The sequence below is a fragment of the Erpetoichthys calabaricus genome, chromosome 8, assembly GCF_900747795.2.
Source record: "Erpetoichthys calabaricus chromosome 8, fErpCal1.3, whole genome shotgun sequence".
Classification (NCBI taxonomy): Eukaryota; Metazoa; Chordata; class Cladistia; order Polypteriformes; family Polypteridae; genus Erpetoichthys; species Erpetoichthys calabaricus.
Window position 1 is genome coordinate 85026334 of NC_041401.2, and position 19791 is coordinate 85046124.

Consider the following 19791-nt stretch of genomic DNA (forward strand, 5'->3'; position numbering starts at 1 on the left):
TTTGATGTTTCCACCAAAAATTGATAAAAAAATGATGACAGACAGATTTGTGGGTCTACATTACAGACACATCATCAAAGAAAAGTAGTTCAAAGATCTGCAAGTGGGGCCAGAGGAACTCACATGGAAGGCATTCAAGGATATTCTTGAGAATTTTTTTGGAAATTGCCCAGCACCAAACAATGTCCAGTTGGTTGACAACATGCTTCTAGCATACTGAACCATGAAGTGCAACATATCGCTAAAGATTAATTTACTATATTCACACTTGGATATCTTTCCTGCTAATCTTGGTGTAGTTAGAGACAAACAACGTAAAAGATTTCACTAGGACATTGCAATGACGGAAAAGTGGAATCTATCAATGCTGGCTGACTCGTTGGACACAAATGAAAAACAGCAGATGCTGAGTACAAACGAAGATCAGCAAAAAAATAATCTCAGCACAATTGAACTAACCAAGGTGTCAGCATCATTAAGCAATTAAACACGCTCAATTTAATATGCTATGTTTGAGTTTAACTTGAAGTGGTCTCCCATAATCGCCAAACGACACAAAACTTTTGATGGAAAAAAAAAGGTTGTCCAGTGTAGTCACTTTTGCCAAAGCAAAACACACACACACACACACACACACACACTACAAAATAAGACCTTGAAGGTGGAATGTATTGTCAGGAATGTTTGGTATTATCTGAAATAGTCGTGCATGTTCTTAAATAGTTTATTTATAATAAACAAAATACAAATTTTCTCTATCAGGTTGTACACTTTGGTTTAAATTGTTTACTTTAAATCTTAATTTTTTTTTTTACCAAAAACTAAACAAAACATGAGAATGAATACCTGAAAATTAAGTGTATAACAAGATCCCATTTAACCATCTCTTTGTCATCTGCCTGAATGATGGCAAAGTCCACTTACACCGCCTGCCTCTGAGCTGTACTTACAGGTAGTGGTTCAATGTAGAGGATGAGGAAGTGCAGAGACATTGACAGGATGATGGCCCCCAGCAACCAAAAGTTCACCCATGGTGGCATTCTCAGCAGGGATTGATTCTCAGATAAGCTAAGCAAAATAAAAATAACAAAGTCATTTTTGGAAGGTTTTCACAACTCACCCCTGCAGCTAACAGCAAAGAGTGAAAAAAAACATTTATAGGCATTATGGAGTGTTAACTGGAAAAGAATTTTGACCTCATAATCAAACTGCCAATTGAAAATGTAACAGTACCAAAATAAACAAGAATGATGCCTGTATATTGGTCTCAATTTAACCATATTTTCTGCAGAGGCTATGGGGAGGCCACATGACTAACAATCAAATTAATAACCTTTGTCATAATATATTGAATTGGCTTGTTGTCCTGATATGTAATTTCCTGCAGCTATGATATGTAACAAAGTAAAAAGAGCAACAGAAGCAAGTATGCTGTAATGAAACAAACTTTCCTACATTAATCTACCGGACATTACACTACCTTTGATGTTTTCTTTTTAATGAAATAGGAGAGTCTTAAACTTTAGTATTGTTAATATCAATAATAGTAGTAGTGCATATGAGTACAGTGCTTCTTAAGACAGTGACTATTTCATTTATTTGTGAAAACGGCTGTTGGAAGGCATTTAGGAGCAAGGAAGGCACCAAGTCAGGATAAAACAGAGACCCGAGCAGGACTCAAATCCACCAAGAACTCCAACCACTAATGCCAGGCCAAATCCGAGTTGCTAATGACCCTGGTATTCATGTATTTAGTGCATGTGATGAACCAGAGGCAAGGGTATATGAGAAGGATGTGCAAACAATACAGAGACTTCGACCAGACTGGAAACAAACCCTGGTCCCTGGATCCATAAAGCAGCAGTACTAACTGCTACACTGGTGTGACATCCTTTACATCCTTCTATAACTCTGTGAAGGCCAGTGTTGTGCTGGGCTGGTAACATCACTTCAAGAGAGGCCCACCGAATCAACAGATTAATTAAAAGGGCAGGCTCAGTTCTAGGACGCACTCTTGACTCCCTGGAGGTTGTAGCAAAAGTAAGAATGAAAACAAAATTGAGTCCCATTATGAACAATGCTGCTCATCCTGTCTCTGACACACTAACACTGAGGACTTTCAGCCAATGAATCATTCGACAGAAGAGTGTCAAGAAATGCTACTGGGGGTCCTTCATACCTATGTTTGTGCACCATAATAATGTCTCATTTTACCTGCTTTCTTATCACGAGTCAATGTTAGCTTTCTTGTTTTGTGTTCTTTGCAATTCTTTGTATGTAATTGAAGGGGGGTTGTTGTTTGTTTGTTTTAATACCTCTTCGGCTTCTGAAAAAGCTCAGTTTCCCTCTTGGCACAACTAACTAACTAACTTATCAACTAACTAAATAACTATGTTATCTATCTATCTATCTATCTATCTATCTATCTATCTATCTATCTATCTATCTATCTATCTATCTATCTATCTATCTATCTATCTATCTATCTATCTATCTATCTATCTATCTATCTATCTATCTTCACTTAAAGCATACCAGGCAGAATTCAAAAGACAGGACGCTTTACTTTTTTCAAGTCATAGTAAAACTTGAAGGTGAGATGGTGAGTAGGGCACTGTGGTACAATGGTCCCCGGCTGGGCACTGCCTGTGTGGAGTATGCCTGCGTCTGTAAAGACTACCATCCAGATATTCTTGTTTTACACTCACATCTAAAAGATGTGCCAGCAGATTAATTGGTGGCTCATGTAAGTGTGTGCGTGAGTGTACCACCATAATGAACTCTTATCCAGTTGGACCCTCCCAGAGCTGCTCAATTAGACATTGACTCCCTACATCGCTAAACTGGATGAGCTAGTGGAAAAAAGAAAAATTGATGGGATAAATCTCATCTGTCTCTGTCTTCTCCTCATTTTATTTCACAGAGTGTTTGGCACTGGTGTGACTGATTCTACGAAGCACTGATACATTTTTGTCAGGAAAGGAGGTAACTTTTCAAGAAACAAGGCTCATGAAGAAATCAGACTGAGCATGAAAACAACTTTTCAGTATTTAAAAAAAAAATGACCATGCCATAGAAACTGATGATTCACATACTAACCTATTGAGAGCATTAAACATCTCTATTGTGACCAGAACTGACAGGGCCATAGTCGTTGGATAGCGTGATTCGAAGATCTCACAATCAATTCCTGCAAACACTGGGTTGTCCTCTGTGCACTGCATGAACTGTCTCTGTGAAAGAGTAAACAGAATTTTGAACAAATTTAGACAGCTGGCAGACACGCATCCTGCATTTTAGTGATTAACAACATCATGTTTTTCTAAAGGCTTAAATCTCAACTTCATTTCCTTTGGCATAATCTTTGTTTTAAATGGAGTGCATGACAAATAAATAATGCTAATGTGGAGAAATAAGTGATAGAAAGAGCTACAAAAACATAGATAGGAAAAAGTACACTGGAAAAAATGAGTATTTACCAGCTGGTAGAAGGAGACCTGTGGTCCTTCTTCATCAAATAAGAACCACCACATAGCTGCGCCAACAGTTCCTAAGCCAACATATCCTGCAAGATATAGGAAGGACAACAGTGAGTCAGTACACCACCAACACATCCTGTACACCAGGGGTCCTTAATAAGTGGGTAGAGGTGCCATGACACTCAAGTAAATCCATAAATTCCTTTCTTCTGTAGGCGTAACCGGGGCACATCATGAAAGTTAAGAATGAGAAATGATTACTATCCTTTTTATCAATGTTAATCAATGGCATATCTAAGAAACATGTGCTGGTCATATTGACACACTTATTCATTTTAAAGATAGCTAATGCCTTAAGCATTTGTCTTTCACAGAATATAAAGATGAATTTAGCACAACATCAGCAATCTTCTCCTTCTTTGTGGAGCTGCAGGGGATCTGCAGCATTAACTAACCTTTCCTAAACTTGGAAGCAACAATGTCTTTGAAACATCTTAAATTAAACTCAGTTCAGCAAGAACAAAAAGGTACAGTGGGTGGCAGTATGGTGTAGTTATATTTTAAATCACATTTTCTCCAATCTTTACATCTTAGTTATGGTATTAACAAATGCTGGAGAGCTTAAATGTCTACAGGCCTAACTATGCACTACAACTCCATCCATCTATCCACACATTTTCTGAAATGGCTTACATTATTATCTCTATTTGGCTTCAATAATAGTACAGATTCACATTCTGAATTTTCTCTGACTGTAAAAACTGGCTTCATGTTTTTAAGTTTTAAATGTACGTGTCACATTTGAAGTCTACTGAGCTTTACAGGAGTGCTAGAGTTTACATTGTGCCTTTAGATTAATATTTAAGTTGACCCTGATTTCTTAATTTTTTATTTCTCCACACTGGGTTAAAAAAGAATTTGGTAATTAGTGAAGTTTTTCATTTCCAAGTACAATAGAATTGTGTGCCATGTGCAATAATTCCTGTTCTCTTAAGACTATTTAGCAGTTTAACAATTTGCAAGCGACAACTGACAATTCAGGTACGGCTTGTAGTTTCACACTTTATTGCAGATGCAACAACTTGCTTGTTGTACATTTTTATGAAAGAGTTAATCGTTTTTATTCCTCTGTGTTACATATTTGCCTTATGGCTGTGCTAAATGCACCAATCAGAACATGAATTACACATTTAACCTGAATTGCGTCTTGTAGGATCCTGGGGCCTCATGTATAACGCCATGCGTAGAACTCACACTATAACATGGCGTAAGCACAAAAGCGGGATTGTGCGTACGCACAGAAAAATCCAGATGCAGGAATCTGTGTGCATGCAAACTTTCACGTTCTTCCACTACATAAATCCCGATCAGCGTGAAAAGTAACGCACGCGCCTTCTGTCCCGCCCCAACTCCTCCCAGAATTACGCCTCTTTGAATATACAAATCAGTATAAATAGCCTTCTGTGAAAAGACAATGGGAAAAGCACAGGGGAAAATATAAGAATTTCAGCGAATACCAAGTGGAGGCAAAGGAAAAACATACTATTTGTTGGTTTAAACAGTGGTATAATCAACAAAAGAAAGTTGATCTAGTGACAGAGTGTCGGAGAAACTCGAAAGATAAAAGTTCACAAAGTCGCACAGTGCCCGAAATAAAAAAGAAATCACATATCAAAGTCGCCGTGAAAAGGCGAGTCGTAGCCCACCATCTGAGTGTCATATGAAAGCTTATTAGGGTACAGACAAAACAAATAGGCACACAGTGGGAAAAAAGCACAAAATGTCAACTTTATTCTCGAAATTTCCACTTTAATCACGTAGTTTATTTTGCCATTAAAGTGGAACATCATAAACTTCATCTTAAAATCGTTTATTTTACTAGTTTCTCAAGTAGCACGTTAAATGCTTTGTTCTGTGTTTGATCTTCTATATGCTCTATGTGTGTGAATCACTACGTGCTTCCATTCTTTCTCTTTCTCCGACAGGACACAGAATCCATTACATTTGTGATATTACAGCTCTCTGAATAATTAAAATACTGAGATGTATATGTGATATCATTTTCATAATGATAGGAATGAAAGCATGTTATTAAACATGGGAACACGGTGGCGCAGTGATTGTTCATATCTCACGCAAGAGTCTTGCTGCGCCATGTGCGACCTTCGATGAAATAATTTATTACAGAAGTATTGTCTCTTTCAAACGTACTAACCTCCAATTCCTGTCCTTACTTTTCTTTCTCCAAATGCCCAATCGCCACACAATCAGCTCTGTAATAGACGTTAAGCCATCTGTAAGCTTAGAACGCCGATTCTTCAAAACTTTTAAGGAACATTGAAATATCTTCGTATTACATGTTTAATTATTCTTTCCGTCTATCTTTCCAGTGTCGCGTCAGCGCAAGAATACAACGCAATGCAGGAACAATCCCTGAACTAGCTAGCGCTGCGGCACCATGTCCTCACATGTTTAATTATTAACAATACAGATTATTTAAATGAAGTTAAAGTTTTATCTGTATAATATAATCAACATATTTTGCTGCATTTCATCTTAAAAATGAATACCGTCATCATATGTAAATACGCGCTTTATAAAGTGGCGCAGGTTGTGCAATATTATAACTGTAGTGCAAGTTTACAGTGGGGTAATTGTACTTATAAGTAAACAGTTCTACAAGGAGCACTTGATGGACTGATTGAGTGCGTTTAGAGTTCTTGGGATGAAACCTTTTCTAAACTGCGAAGTCCGTACTGGGAAGTCTCTATAAAGTGTTTTGCTGTGGCTCAGGCAGCGTCTGCTTCATGCTGTATACCGATATTTCTCTTTCCGATCAGCTGCTGCTGTGATTCCCCACTCAGATACAGTGATATAAAAACTCATAGTGGTGAAGTGAGAGTAATATGGAAAAAGATGATTTGCTGTGGCAACCCTTAACGGGAGCAGCTGAAAGAAGAAGAAGATGAAGTGAGAGTTACAAGGCTAAAGCAGTTATGGTATTTGGAATACTATGGCTATTCCCTGGACCATTATATTGCTGCAGGTTAATTACAATCAGATGCATTACACTAATAAACAATATGCAGTTAGTTTCAGTGTATTTATAAAGCAGCGTCAGGAATGTGGATCTAAGAAAGAAAGGTGATCACACAGGACAGTAGCACTGCTTTGACGCTGGGTGCCGCCAGTCTGCAAAACCGAGCGGAGAAATTGCGTACGCCAAGGTATGAGTTACCGTGGAAATGTGCATGGCTTTACGCCAAGTTTAGGTTTTATACATCGCGATTTGAGCGTGGAAACGGGAGTACGCAACATGTCTGTGCATACGCACCGTTTATACATGAGGCCCCTGGTCTTCTTCTGTCATTTGTCTTGGAGTAACTTTGAATATCACCCATTATATCTGCACTCAGGACATCTTTATATCACCTTAAAAAAAATGTCACAGATCAACTGTGCCTTCTCTGCTCTGATGTACTGATGCAGAAATCCTCTGCCACACCTTCACTATTACTGTAATACTCTTTCGTTGGTCTTCCTCTTGAGAGATTATTAAATTACAGGAGGGGCAAAAACATGCCTACTAAAGTCCTAACTTTGATCAACTTCAATGAACATATTGCTTGTCAACAGGCTCAATGATAGTGGTATCCTGTCTAAAATAAGATTAAATGTAAATCTTTCCCTTAAAGATAGGGTGAGAAGCTCAGTCATCCGAGAGGGGCTCAGAGTAGAGCCACTGCTCCTCCGCATCGAGAGGAGTCAGATAAGGTGGCTTGGGCATCTGATCAGGATGCCTCCTGGACGCCTCCCTGGTGATGTGTTCCGGGCACGTCTAACCGAGAGGAGGCCCCGGGGAAGACCCAAGACACGCTGGAGGGACTATGTCTCTCGGGTGGCCTGGGAACGCCTTGGGATTCTCCCGGAAGAGCTAGAAGAAGTGGCCAGGGAGAGGGAAGTCTGGGCATCTCTGCTCAAGCTGCTGCCCCCGCGACCCGACCTCGGATAAGCGGAAGAGGATGGATGGATGGATGGATGGATGTAAAACTCCTACTACCAAATTTTGAAACTGACTGCCAGGTAATCACCTCTTAAACATACACCCAAAATAAACTGAATATCGACACTGTTACACACAATGATGGGGTGCAGTTCAATGGTAGTAGTAAAAGGAAAGCTTCAAAAAACCTGAAGCCTCATGTATAAACGGTATGTAAGCACAAAAATGGTGTGTACGCCCGTTTCCACGCTCACATCCTGATGTATAAAAACTAAACTTGGTGTAAAATTAGGCACATTTTCACGGCAGCCTCACACTATGCATGTGTACTTTTATGCTCGGTTTTGTGAAAAGGCGACACCCAGCGTCAAAGCAGTGCTACTGTTTCTGTGTGGTCTCCTTTCTTTTTTAGGCTCACATCCACGACACTGGCTTTATTAAATACACTGAAATTAATTGCTTATCATTTACAAATTTAAGGCACTTGATTGTAACCATCCTGTAACGATATAATGTTGCACGGAATGGCCAAACTATTCCAAATACCATAGCTGCTTTAGCTTTTTTACTCTCAGTAGGCACCAAAGAGAGTATTTTAACCTGTTTATTGTATTTGTGTGTGGCATCACAGCTGCACAGGTTGTGTCGAGAGTGCAGAGGATTATTGGGATATAGATTCCAGCCCTAAAGGACATTTATAGCACACGCTGCCTCAGGAAAGCCACCAGCACTTTTCACTTATATTTTTCAGTTTTTTATTGTATTATTATTATTTTTTTAGTTATTTATAGGAAAATAAGTGTATGGAGGAGTTCCATATTGAATCTCATTGTACTATACAATGACAAAAAAGGAATTTAATTCAGTTTAATAGAAGAGAGCATGACTGGCTTCTAAGCCGATTTAGATTTCCAAGAGTTATCCTCTTGGATCCGTGTGCTGTTAGAATACTTGGATATATTCTTGATATGATTTTTATGATGAAATGCATTAAAGTATGTATATTACACATTCCAGATAAATTGTTAAATTCACTTGAATAATTTATACTGTTAATAATTAAACATGTAGGGGCACGGTGGCACAGTGGTAGCGATGAGCTGGTACCCCATCCAGGGATTGTTCCTGCCTTGCGTTGTATGCTTGCAGGGACTAGTGCAACCATTTATTACAGATGCTTATTGTGTTACGATAGGTTACGTGGAGAAAGAAAACGGAAGGATAGGAATTGGGGGTTGGTGCGTTTGACAGACACAATATTGCTGCAATAAATTATTCCTTCTATGGTTGCATGTGTCCCAGCAAACATCTTGTGGGAAGCAGGAACATTCCCTGGACGGGGCACTGTGATGATGCAGGTTCTGCTTCACGCTCACACTCCCCTTTTGGGAACCCTTGAACCCAACACCGTCTGTAATATAACCAGATGAGCTAGACAATGAGGACACCAAACGAAGCAAGGGGAAGGTGCAAAGTGCAAACAGTGCTTCTATCAAAACCAAAAAGAGTTCCAATAAAGTGCAGCCCTCAAAGTCAACAAATAAATAATCCATAAAACCAGTTAATATAATCCAATAAATAAACCCATTAAAACGAGGTTAAAATCCTGGCTGGAAGCAGTCTCTTCTTTAAAAACATGTTGCCTTCTTCAGCTGCTTCTCTCATCCGGGCCCAGCAACAGGGGAATCGCCCTACCTCTACCTGCAGCTGACCTGCTCCTGCTGGTCTGGCTCTGCCAGACAGAGACTCGGGTTCCCCAGCGACCAGGGCACTCACGTTGGGGCTTCAACCTCCCAAGCCTCCAACTCCCACTGCCTTCTGCGGCCTTATGCAGCAAGCCATCCTTGATCGTGGTCACTCCTGTTCCTCTGTAAAGCTCAGTAGGAGTGACATAATCCATCCGACCCCGAGTGCCAGCCAAACACCCCGCTAGGGCTCACTTTCCAGTTGCTTATCGTTATTACAGCGAGCCTGCTCTCGCTTGCTCCTGCACCGGCTCCTTCTCCATCCTTCTCCTCTTACTCCATTTTAACCTCCGTCCTTTCCTTTTTCGTCTCCCATCCGCACTCGTGCTTCTCTTATTTACTATATAATGGGGACATGGCACAGGTGCGGTGATTAGCAGCTCCCAGCATCAATTACGGACATGGGCGATCACACACCTGTGCACTTCAGTGCAGAAACGCCCAAGCCCGTATCGCACCCAGGAACCGCTCTGGCCACACCACCATGCCCCTCTTTAAGCCACGAGTGCGGCAATTATTTATTTAAAACTGGCCTTTCCTTCTGAGCCATGGACCCGCTATATCACAAGCACCACTTTTACAACACCATGCCCCCACATGGGAGCACATAGAATACAAAGCATTTAACATGCTGCTTTAGTTACAATGGGATCTGAGAAACTCTAGTAAATTAAACATTGATTTTAAGTCATTCCACTTTAATGACAAAATAAACTACAAGATTAAAGTGGAAATCTCAAGATTAAAGTCGACATTTAGTCTTTAATCTCGACATAGAACTTTTTTCCTTCACTGTGTCCCTATTTGTTTTCTTCTTTGTTGCCCTGATATGCTTCCATATGACACTCAGACACTCACCTTTTCATGTTAACTTTGACACCCGTCTTCTTTTTTGAAATTCTTCTTTTTACATGTGCTTTTGCCATTGCCTTTTAACAAACCACTGAATGGAAGAGGCTATTTACATTGATTTGTATATTCAAATATGCAAAATTCTGGGAGGAGTCGGGGTGGGGCTGCAGGCGCTTGCATGTGTGTTAAAATTCACATTCGATTGGGGTTTATAAAGGGGAAGTGCATAGCACTTTGTTTACATATAGTTTTATGCATCTGAATTTTTTTTGTCCATACGGCATGTTTCAGTGTGAATTCTACATACAGCGTTATACATGAGGTCCCTGGTCTGCTCCTGTAAAAATAGGAGAAGACAGAATATTGTGCTCAATTACAGAAATCAATAATTGTGTTCAAGACAGAATTTTTGTGTTTTGGTTGCTAAATTCTTTTTTAAAACCTTGGCATCATTGTTTATGAGCGAAGTGGGTCTAAACCATTCAATGTCTATATGGCTTTTATGATTTCCCAGAGGTTCTTGAAACATAGCTAACATTAATGGTGATAATTATAAAACAAATTTTTAATAAAATTGAAAACAGGCATCATCCAGAAATAAGACTTAGCGATACACCAGTGCATCCGGTAAACTAGACACAATTCTTCCTTTAGTATGGATTTTCAAAGAAAACATTTTACCGGTATAATGAAAATTATTGTGAAATTTGCAAATTCATTTAAACATAAAATGTAAAACACAAAACATGCAAATCTGTTCACAAAAGTAAACAGGACTTTTGTGTCAGTGTATTGGCATCTTAAAGGTAATATATGTGAGTGAGTGTGAGAGATAGAAAAAGTAAAAGAGAAAAGCTTTATTCTTATTGGTGAATACCTGCTATTGAATTTGTTTGAGAAGCAGAGCATTAATAAGCATTTCAACATAAGAGAGGCACAACTGTGTGCATAATTAATCAGTGATACTTTTGTTTTTGGTAAAAAAAAAATTAATTGTGAAAATTTAAAATCGTCAGAATCAGAATTATTAATTAATTATACCGTAATGTTTATTTATTTTTTTTTTATGGCCTATTCCTAACTGGGCAGATTGATTTTCCGCCTTTACAGTGTTGAGGTCTGTGGTGTGAGTGAAGGATGCATTTAAGGTGGGTTGGGATTACATCAGGGATCGGCTCTGAGCCCTTTCTTATTTGCATTGGTGATGAACAGGTTGACAGACGAGATTAGACAGGAGTCCCCGTGGACTATGATGTTTGCTGATGACATTGTGATCTGCAGTGAGAGTAGGGAGCAGGTCGAGGAGACCCTGGAGCTGTGGAGATATGCTCTAGAAAGGAGAGGAATGAAGGTCAGTAGGAACAAGACAGAATACATGTGTGTAAATAAGAGGGAGGTCAGTGGAATAGTTAGGATGCAGGGAGTAGAGTTGGTGAAAGTTGAGGAGTTTAAATACTTGGGATCACCATTTCAGGGAGTGTGGAAGAGCAGTGAAGAAGAGAGTGCAAGCAGGGTAGAGTGGGTGGTGAAGACTGTCAGAAGTGATTGTGACAGATGTGCACCAGCAAGAGTGAAAGGGAAGGTCTACCAGATGGTTGTGAGACCAGCTATGTTATATGTGTTGGAGACGGTGGCACTGACCAAAGAACAGGAGACAGAGCTGGAGTTGGCAGTGTTAAAGATGTTAAGATTTGCACTGGGTATGACGAGGATGGACAGGATTAGGAACGAGTACATTAGAGGGTCAGCTCAGGATGGACAGGTTGGAAGCAAAGTCAGAGAGGGAAGAGTATGTTGATTTGGACATGTGCAGAGGAGAGATGCTGGGTATATTGGCAGAAGGATGCTAGGTATGGAGTTGCCAGGTAAGAGGAAAAGAGGAAGGCCTAAGAGAAGGTTTATGGATGTGGTGAGAAAGGACATGCAAGTGATGGGTGTGACAGAGCAAGATGCAAGAAGATATGGAAACAGATGATCCGCTGTGGTGACTCCTAATGGGAGCAACCGAAAGAAGAAGAATATATCATCTTTACAAAATTTATAATTATTATTACTATTGTTTTTGATTTGTCAAACATTTTAATTCTACAACTAAGATAATGGATGGCCAACTGTTTGTTTTGCTTTCTGTTTGCTGAGGTTCTTCAGAATTAATCCCATCCCTAGCATCCCCATTTCTGCAGTTATTACAAATGACAGCAAATTATTTCCGATTTGACTTTCATGTATTTTATCCTTTCATTCCTTTTAAAAAAGTAGTATTTAGCAAAACATAACATTATGGACTTTTCACAAAAGCAGACTATCCTAGAAATTCATTGGTAAAATAGTTGATCGAGGCCCTGTGTAAACAATGTCAAATTGGGAATCTCAGGAATGTTGAGCAAACATTTTCCAAAATTATGAACCAAAACAATTGTCAAGAATTTCTAACATTTGCAGCTATATGAACAAAAAACTATAAACAGGCTTGCTATGTTTGGTGGATGTTTAAATATGCGAACAATGCCAGAAATTTAACAGGTAAAGTATATAAAAAGTAAAGGAATGCCTATGTAAGATGAAGTGATGCCAGTAAATCAATCATAAGAAAATTATAAGAAATTACTTGAAATTGGAACTATTTGGAAATAATGAAGCTATTCCTAATCTAAGGCAGAGAGGAAATTATTGACCCTGGTTACTTCCTGACTTGTCTGTGAACTGCCTGGTTTATAAACTGTGTTTTCCACTAACAAATGGAATGGCAGTGATAAAGCTGAGGGTAGCGAGGGGATATGCCACCCAGAAAGTGGAAACTGGGGTTTGTACATCCTTTAAGTACAGTAACAATTATGCCTGCTGCTTTAGTGTTAGACTGCAGTTTCTCAGTTTACCATCCATACTGTTGTCTTAAATGTGTCTGTGTGGTTCAAGTACATTGTGAACAAAAATCTTAAAAAAGTATTTGTAAAAATAAAAGTACAGCAAATTCAGCAGCTTAGCAACATATTTGTTTTAATAAAACTTAATGTATGAATCCTATCAACCCAGGCATATTTTATTAAACTCCTGAGATGGTTAACCCAAGACAATTTCCAACTCTTATATAAGAATGATTCTGATGTCAAAAGTATAAATCATCCAGATGTCCATCCCGAGCACTGCCCATCCAGTCAAGAACACAGACTGGATTACTGCAGCACACCAAATCCTTACTACATATCACTCCTGCAGAACTGAGAAACAGTAGGAAAAAGAGAACAAACCTCCTACAACTCTGCAACACCCAACTTCCATACACAGTCAATTAACTGGCTTACCATTGTTTAGTCCTATAACTACAGTATACTATTGTCTGTGAATTAATAATTATTACAGAGCTGATCACAGAACAGTGGGAACCTTCTGCTTGGCTAGCTAAAATACTGTAGGTATAAGTTCACATACAAACACATTTTTTAAATTACTTGTAGAGTTTCAAACTAAATACTGTATAATGAGTCCATGAGCATCTGCTTTATGGAAAAGCTGTGAATGCTTATACATGTTCTAATCACTCAGACCCTTGTTTTCCTGGTCTTTTGTTGTTATTTTTATTTTTGTTTTGTCTTATCCAGCTGCTTCTCCTGGGCTTGTAGATAACCGTGCAACATCAGGCAGCTATTGTTCCTCCATTCACTTCACAGCGTATTTCAGTAAAACGGATGTTCTTCATTTTCAGCAGTCTCAAGTAAAAAGGCTTTGTCATTAGTCATCCATTGTTTTTCTAAATTAATTGAACTTCAATGACATTTTTATATATCTATATATGTGGTAGGTATAAAGCAGAGGAAATAAATCATACGTAACACAGTTGTGGGCTGACAATTACCAAACATCTCTTATTAAGATAGCCTGTACCTCCATTACATTAAAAGCCTACTTAGGATAAAAGTCTTACATTTGTAAACATATGAAACAAATCCTGGTACAAATACTAATCAAAGCAACATGGATTACTGCTAACATGATGAGATAAAAGATAGATTAGACAAATCATAATGGATACAGAAACAAATCTTTAAAAATGTTTTATAAGTAATTTTGACAGTTACTTAATCAGGACCCTTTAGATAGCAGGCCATGGTCTAAGAAGACCATTTTGATGGCATGGTAACACATTATCTCAGTATACAGGGCTTGAATTTCTCAGGGGTCCCAAAGACAAGCATGTTAGGTTAACAGAGGGTTCGGGAGAGTGAATGATTGTGCTCTTTTTTTGAGTGGTGGCCTGTACGAGGTTTGTCCCTGTCTTGTCTCTAGTATTGCTGGGTTTACCTTTGCCTACCTGCAATTTTGGGCTGGATTAAGTGAGTACTTAATTCTTCCTCAGTCCAACCACATGCTTCATAGTCAACTGTGCTTCTAAATTACCAAATTGTAAGGGTAAATGTAACTATATTTTAGAGTGTCATCCCAGTCCCAGGATCAGTTTTTGCCTTGTGCCCATTATTTTTGGAGTAGGTACTGAATATTATTGGATTAACTAAGTAAAGAGCGGGAGGGATGGACGTATGTAAGCATAAAAGAATATAAAAAACAATAATGTGTGGTTCACATTGACATCTGATAAAAGGACATTGAGGATGTGTTGGAAGAACAAAAATGTGTTGCAGGTTTAAGGTATTAAGCATCCACAGTCACTGTTTTTCTACAAGTACTTACCTCCAATGGCTAGGTAGCGAAAGAAAAGCCATCCACTAATGAGAGGCTCCTTAGGATTGCGAGGTGGCTTGTTCATGATGTCCAAGTCAGGAGGATTAAAACCCAGGGCTGTGGCAGGGAGGCCATCTGTCACAAGGTTCACCCATAGCAGCTGGACAGGAATGAGAGCTTCCGGAAGGCCAAGAATCGCCGTCATGAAGATACTAAGAAAATATAAAAAATTCAGGTCTGTGTTACACTACTACCACAATCCCAAATATATATAGTATATATGCCCTAAAATAATATTGGCAACAGCTTCCTTAACAAAAATACTGCCTTGTTCTAATGTCAACTGTTTGAAGTTTATGATTTATTTAAATCAGTTCTGTCATTTGAGCCAGCAGAACCACATTGGGTGAATAATGCTGTCATCTTTCTGCTGAAAAAAGCCTTTTCCCATCTGGACAAATATGGCAGCAAGGTGAGGATATTGTTAACTTCACTAGTGCATTCAACACCATACATGGGTGAAGCTCCAGTCAATGTGGGTTGATGCTGCCACTGAGGCCTGGATGATGGACTGCCTAACTGGTAGACCTCAGTTTGTGCTTAGACAACGTGTATGGGACATGGTCATGAGTAGCACAGGGGGTCCACAGGGAGCTGTACTGACTCCCTTCCTGTTTACCTTGTACATCTGGATCATGTCAGTTAAGTTTAGTTAAGGACTTTGTTAAATGCTTCAAACTAAATCACTTACAGCTCAAAAACAAGAAGACAAGGGAAATAATTGTAGTCTTCAGGAAGGTCAAGCTCAATCTGCTACTGTTTCTTATTAATATGGAGGTGGTTAGAACATAAAAGTACCTTGGGGTGCATCTGAATGACAGAATTGAGTGGAGTACTAGTACTGAGGTTGTATATAAAAGGCCCAGAGTTGTTTCTATTTCCTGAGGTGGCTGAGGATGTTTGGTGTATGCAGGCCACTCTTACATTTTTTCTAAAACACTACGAGTCTGTAGCGACCAGTGAATTTTCTATGCGGTAGTGTATTGAGGAAATGGCAATAGTGAGGGTGATGCCAACAGAATAAATGAACTGATTAAAATGTCTTGTTCAGTTTTGGCAGAAGAAGTGGTAGAACAGAGGTTATACAGGAAGCTGCTTACTATCCTGAACAATGTCTTCCACTCCCTGTATGATGTTTTAGCTAAACAGATGTAGCGTGCGGCCAGGGCCCTAGCCCGGTCGGGACGTCTCCAGAGTGTTACTTACCCTGGGACGCTAGATGGCAACCCTCCTGGGTTGCAATGGTGACTCGGACTCCCGCAGGGCTTCATGGGAGTTGGAGTTTGGTACAGCCCTGTTGGGATCCGGGGGAACCACCAGGGTGTACTGCAGTGGTTCCTGAGCCCATGTGGACAGTTCTTCAGCCACACCCTGAAGTGCAGCCAGAAATGAGTCAAACACCTGGCTCACTTCCAGGTGAGCTATAAAAGGAGCCAGCAGCCACCATTCCGGGAGCCAGAATCGGGAAGAGGAGGACGAAGTTTGCCGGAGGGAGAGTGGAGGAGAAAGAAAGAGAAAAGAGAAGAAAAGTATTGGGATTGTGTGTGTGCTTAGTGCTTGGACTGTGTTGTGCCTGTGGGGACGTGGAAGGTGTTGCCTACAGATGAAGAAAAGAAAAGAAAAATAAAGCATTTATTTGTTTTATAAGTGTGCCTCCCATGTCTGTCTGTGTCGGGTCAGGCGCTGGTATAGCGCCTTTGTCACACAGAGGAGAAACTTCAGCAACAGACTGAGACAACTGCATTGCTCCAAGGAGCACTGTGCAAGGTTGTTTTTATCCTCAGCCCTCACTTACTCTTTGTGAGTTGCTCTTTGGCCGAGGTGGTATTGTTCCCCGTGTGCTGAATGGTATAATAAACTGGCCTAGCAGATATCTTTAACAGACAATGATGCAATGTGCAATATACTGTGAAAATGACTGACATCCTGTGCTGTGAAATTATAACTGGTAAATATGTGCAATTCTAATCACTTTACACTTAGCAGATATGCCTACACTTTGTTAATTTATTTATAGATAATTCTTGTTATATGTGAACCTTGATAACATACTTAAGATTATGATATTTTTGTTGCATGTATAATTGTGCCTTTTTTGTCTTCTGCTGCAACCCTGCAGTTTCCTTTGCAACTAACAAAGTTACCAATTAAAACGCAGCACTCGCTAGAGCTCACCCTATCAGCTTTGACGAGAGAAAGCGACAGTTTTAAATTCAAGCTGTATGTCATGTTATATATGGAGGAATATTACAGACTAAATAAATAAGTAATTAAAATATTTTGCAACACAATCATTTATTTACATTCACATTTTATGCATTTTTCCTTTATTTATTGTCATAATTCAAAGTACTTTTGTTTATTTGCACATATACTTATTTATTTAATTTTGTATGTAGTGACAAGTCAAGTAAAATGAAACCTTTTATTGGCTAACTAAAAAGATTACAATATGTAAGCTTTCAAGGCAACTCAGGCCCCTTCTTCAGGCAAGATGTAATGTAATTTTGTATGAAATAATCCTCCATAGTTAAGGTCTTATTACATAACAGTACATGACTAATAGATGTGTTTTTGCAGTACCTAATCTAAAGTATTATCCAAATAATGCTTGATAGGCACCACTCCGGGATAAGCACATGTTTTGTTCTATAAAAGAGCAATTCCCTTTGAGAACCCAAACTCTCCCACCAAAATGCAATTCAACTGGAAAACTATGCCATTGTTTTCACCAGAAAAGGTGGTGTAGGATTTGGCATGGAGTGTTATTTGGAGATGGTGCAATTATGTGTAACCTACATGCCAACCGCTAAGTAATTTCACTGTTTTTCTGTTTTTTTTACCAAAACCATTTGAGATAGATGGCCTTATAAAAAAGGATAGAAAAAAGCAGGAACATGGCCTCACAGGGCACCAACTGGGGAGGAAGAGGAGGAGAAAAAGAAAGAGAGAAGTACGCACCAGCACATGTCATGTCAGAGACTGAGGAAGGGCGTTATTTCCACAAAAGTGGCTAAAGGCCCTCTGGACTGATAGTGGACAGCATATAGAGCAGGCTGGGAAGACAGTGCCTGGTTTGTCTCTCTAAGTGAATGGGCAAGCAGGGGAACAATGACATTTATTTCTAAAGCACAATTTCATACAAACTTAGCAGCTTAAAGGGCTTTACAACATGTCAAAGAAGTAGTTGGATGCAAAAAAATTAAATTTAGATAAGAAAAATAATGAATATGTAGCATGGGACATGTGTCTGAGCAATGCAGGCTTTGAAAATGGAACGTCCAGGGTGTTGGGACACAAGGACCTTCTATAAGGAGCATCAGCCTGGTGAACCTTGACCCAAGTTAGAATCACCCTTTACTCTAGGATGGACCCACAGATGGGGTTAAAAGCTGTCTCCGGCTAGAAGACCCATTTATTATATAAAGTTAGGAGGCAAGTTGGAAAATGAGCATAACATTGTCAGAAATAAGACACAAAAAAAAAGAGGGAAGAAAGAAAATGGGGATGCCTGGCAGGCAAGGACTGACACCTTTTGATGAAAGCCTAGAGTGGCTAAAGCTTAGTTGTTTTGTCCGTACTTTGTTACTTAAAGTTTTCTCTATGGTCTTCCCTACTTAGAGCAGCTATTTATGCCTACTGTAGCCTCCTTGGCATAGTTCTGCGTGGCTGAGTTGCTATATGGCATGCCTCTTGCCTCGATACAAACCATTTTACAATGAAACATGTTTACCTATGTGGATATGACAAAATAAACTCAAAGTTCAGCAATCAGAAAATTAATTCTGCATGTTTGTGTGATCTGGAAATAAACAAACAGGTTCTAATCATGTCAGAGCACAGAGTGATTTTAACTTAATGGAAATACAATATTGTCATTTAAGCTTTGCTTATTATTTTTGCTAACTGAAAATTATTGAAAATTGCCTGAAGGTTATTTTAATTCTTTGTGAAATGACAAACATGTACAAAACACTATAGCCTACCTTTGTTCATACATACAGTGACCCACACCCACAACCAAACATCATCTAACACATCAGTTTTGTTTGAGAGTACTTTGCATATTAATCATCTTTTGTACTGCTTTTCTGTTTTTGCCTGACTATCTTTTATCCTGTTTTCTTCAAAGAACTAAAGTGGTGTGATGTCAGTGACAAGTAAACCCTCCCCGTGGAAAAGCTTAAGCTACCAGTTGGTCTCCTGCAGAATTGCTGTGGATGGACATCTTAACAATGTAAAAAACGCATCAGTGTAAGTGATGAGGGTAAAAGTGGCATGAAACAACAGCTGAGTGCATAATTTCTTCTACACTCCAGCAGAAGGATGAGGCCTCTTAAATCTACACATTGCATATTTACTTTCTGTAGCCTGTTTTTTTGGTCAGGGAACTATGGTCATTTGAAGCCAAATCACAAATGCTTTTAGTCAAAGAAGAACAATCTTTAGAGTAGCACCATACCTTTTTTCAGTATAAAATTAATACAAAATCCAGTACCCATTAGAGAAATACATTTGCAGAAACTCTTACCAAACCACTTCACCAACGTTGGATGAGATAAGATAGCGGATGAACTGTTTCATGTTGTTGTAGATAGCCCTGCCTTCCTCCACTGCTGCCACAATGGTGGAGAAGTTATCATCAGATAGCACCATCTCAGAAGCTGATTTGGCCACTGCTGTTCCTGAGCCCATGGCAATTCCAATCTCAGCTTTCTTCAGCGCTGGGGCATCGTTTACACCATCTCCGGTCTAAAAGGAAGACATAGCATTAAGAGATTTTGGAAGTATACAATGATTCAAAAGTACGTTAAACTGGTTCCTTAGCCTGAGACAAGTGAGCTCAACTTGATAATGTTTGTCAATTTTGACTTTGTCCAGTTACTATAATGTTGTTATACTTATAGCAACTAATAAAAATTGTCAACTCAATTAATTTTTGATAGCTTATTTCAATACAGGGTTTTAGACTATC

The 19791-nt window shown here is 39.2% G+C and overlaps 1 protein-coding gene across 1 annotated transcript in view; it reads right to left on the reverse strand.

The window, feature by feature from the left end:
* atp2a3 (ATPase sarcoplasmic/endoplasmic reticulum Ca2+ transporting 3) overlaps positions 1-19791 on the reverse strand; it is a 298736-nt gene that overhangs the window by 16297 nt on the left and 262648 nt on the right. Inside the window, exons 15-19 of the mRNA XM_028807020.2 lie at positions 19348-19568; positions 14766-14968; positions 3480-3565; positions 3100-3233; positions 951-1068 (exon numbers count right to left, since the gene is read on the reverse strand). Of these exons, the coding sequence (XP_028662853.1) occupies positions 951-1068; positions 3100-3233; positions 3480-3565; positions 14766-14968; positions 19348-19568 (762 nt within the window). The remainder of the gene's footprint in view (positions 1-950; positions 1069-3099; positions 3234-3479; positions 3566-14765; positions 14969-19347; positions 19569-19791) is intronic.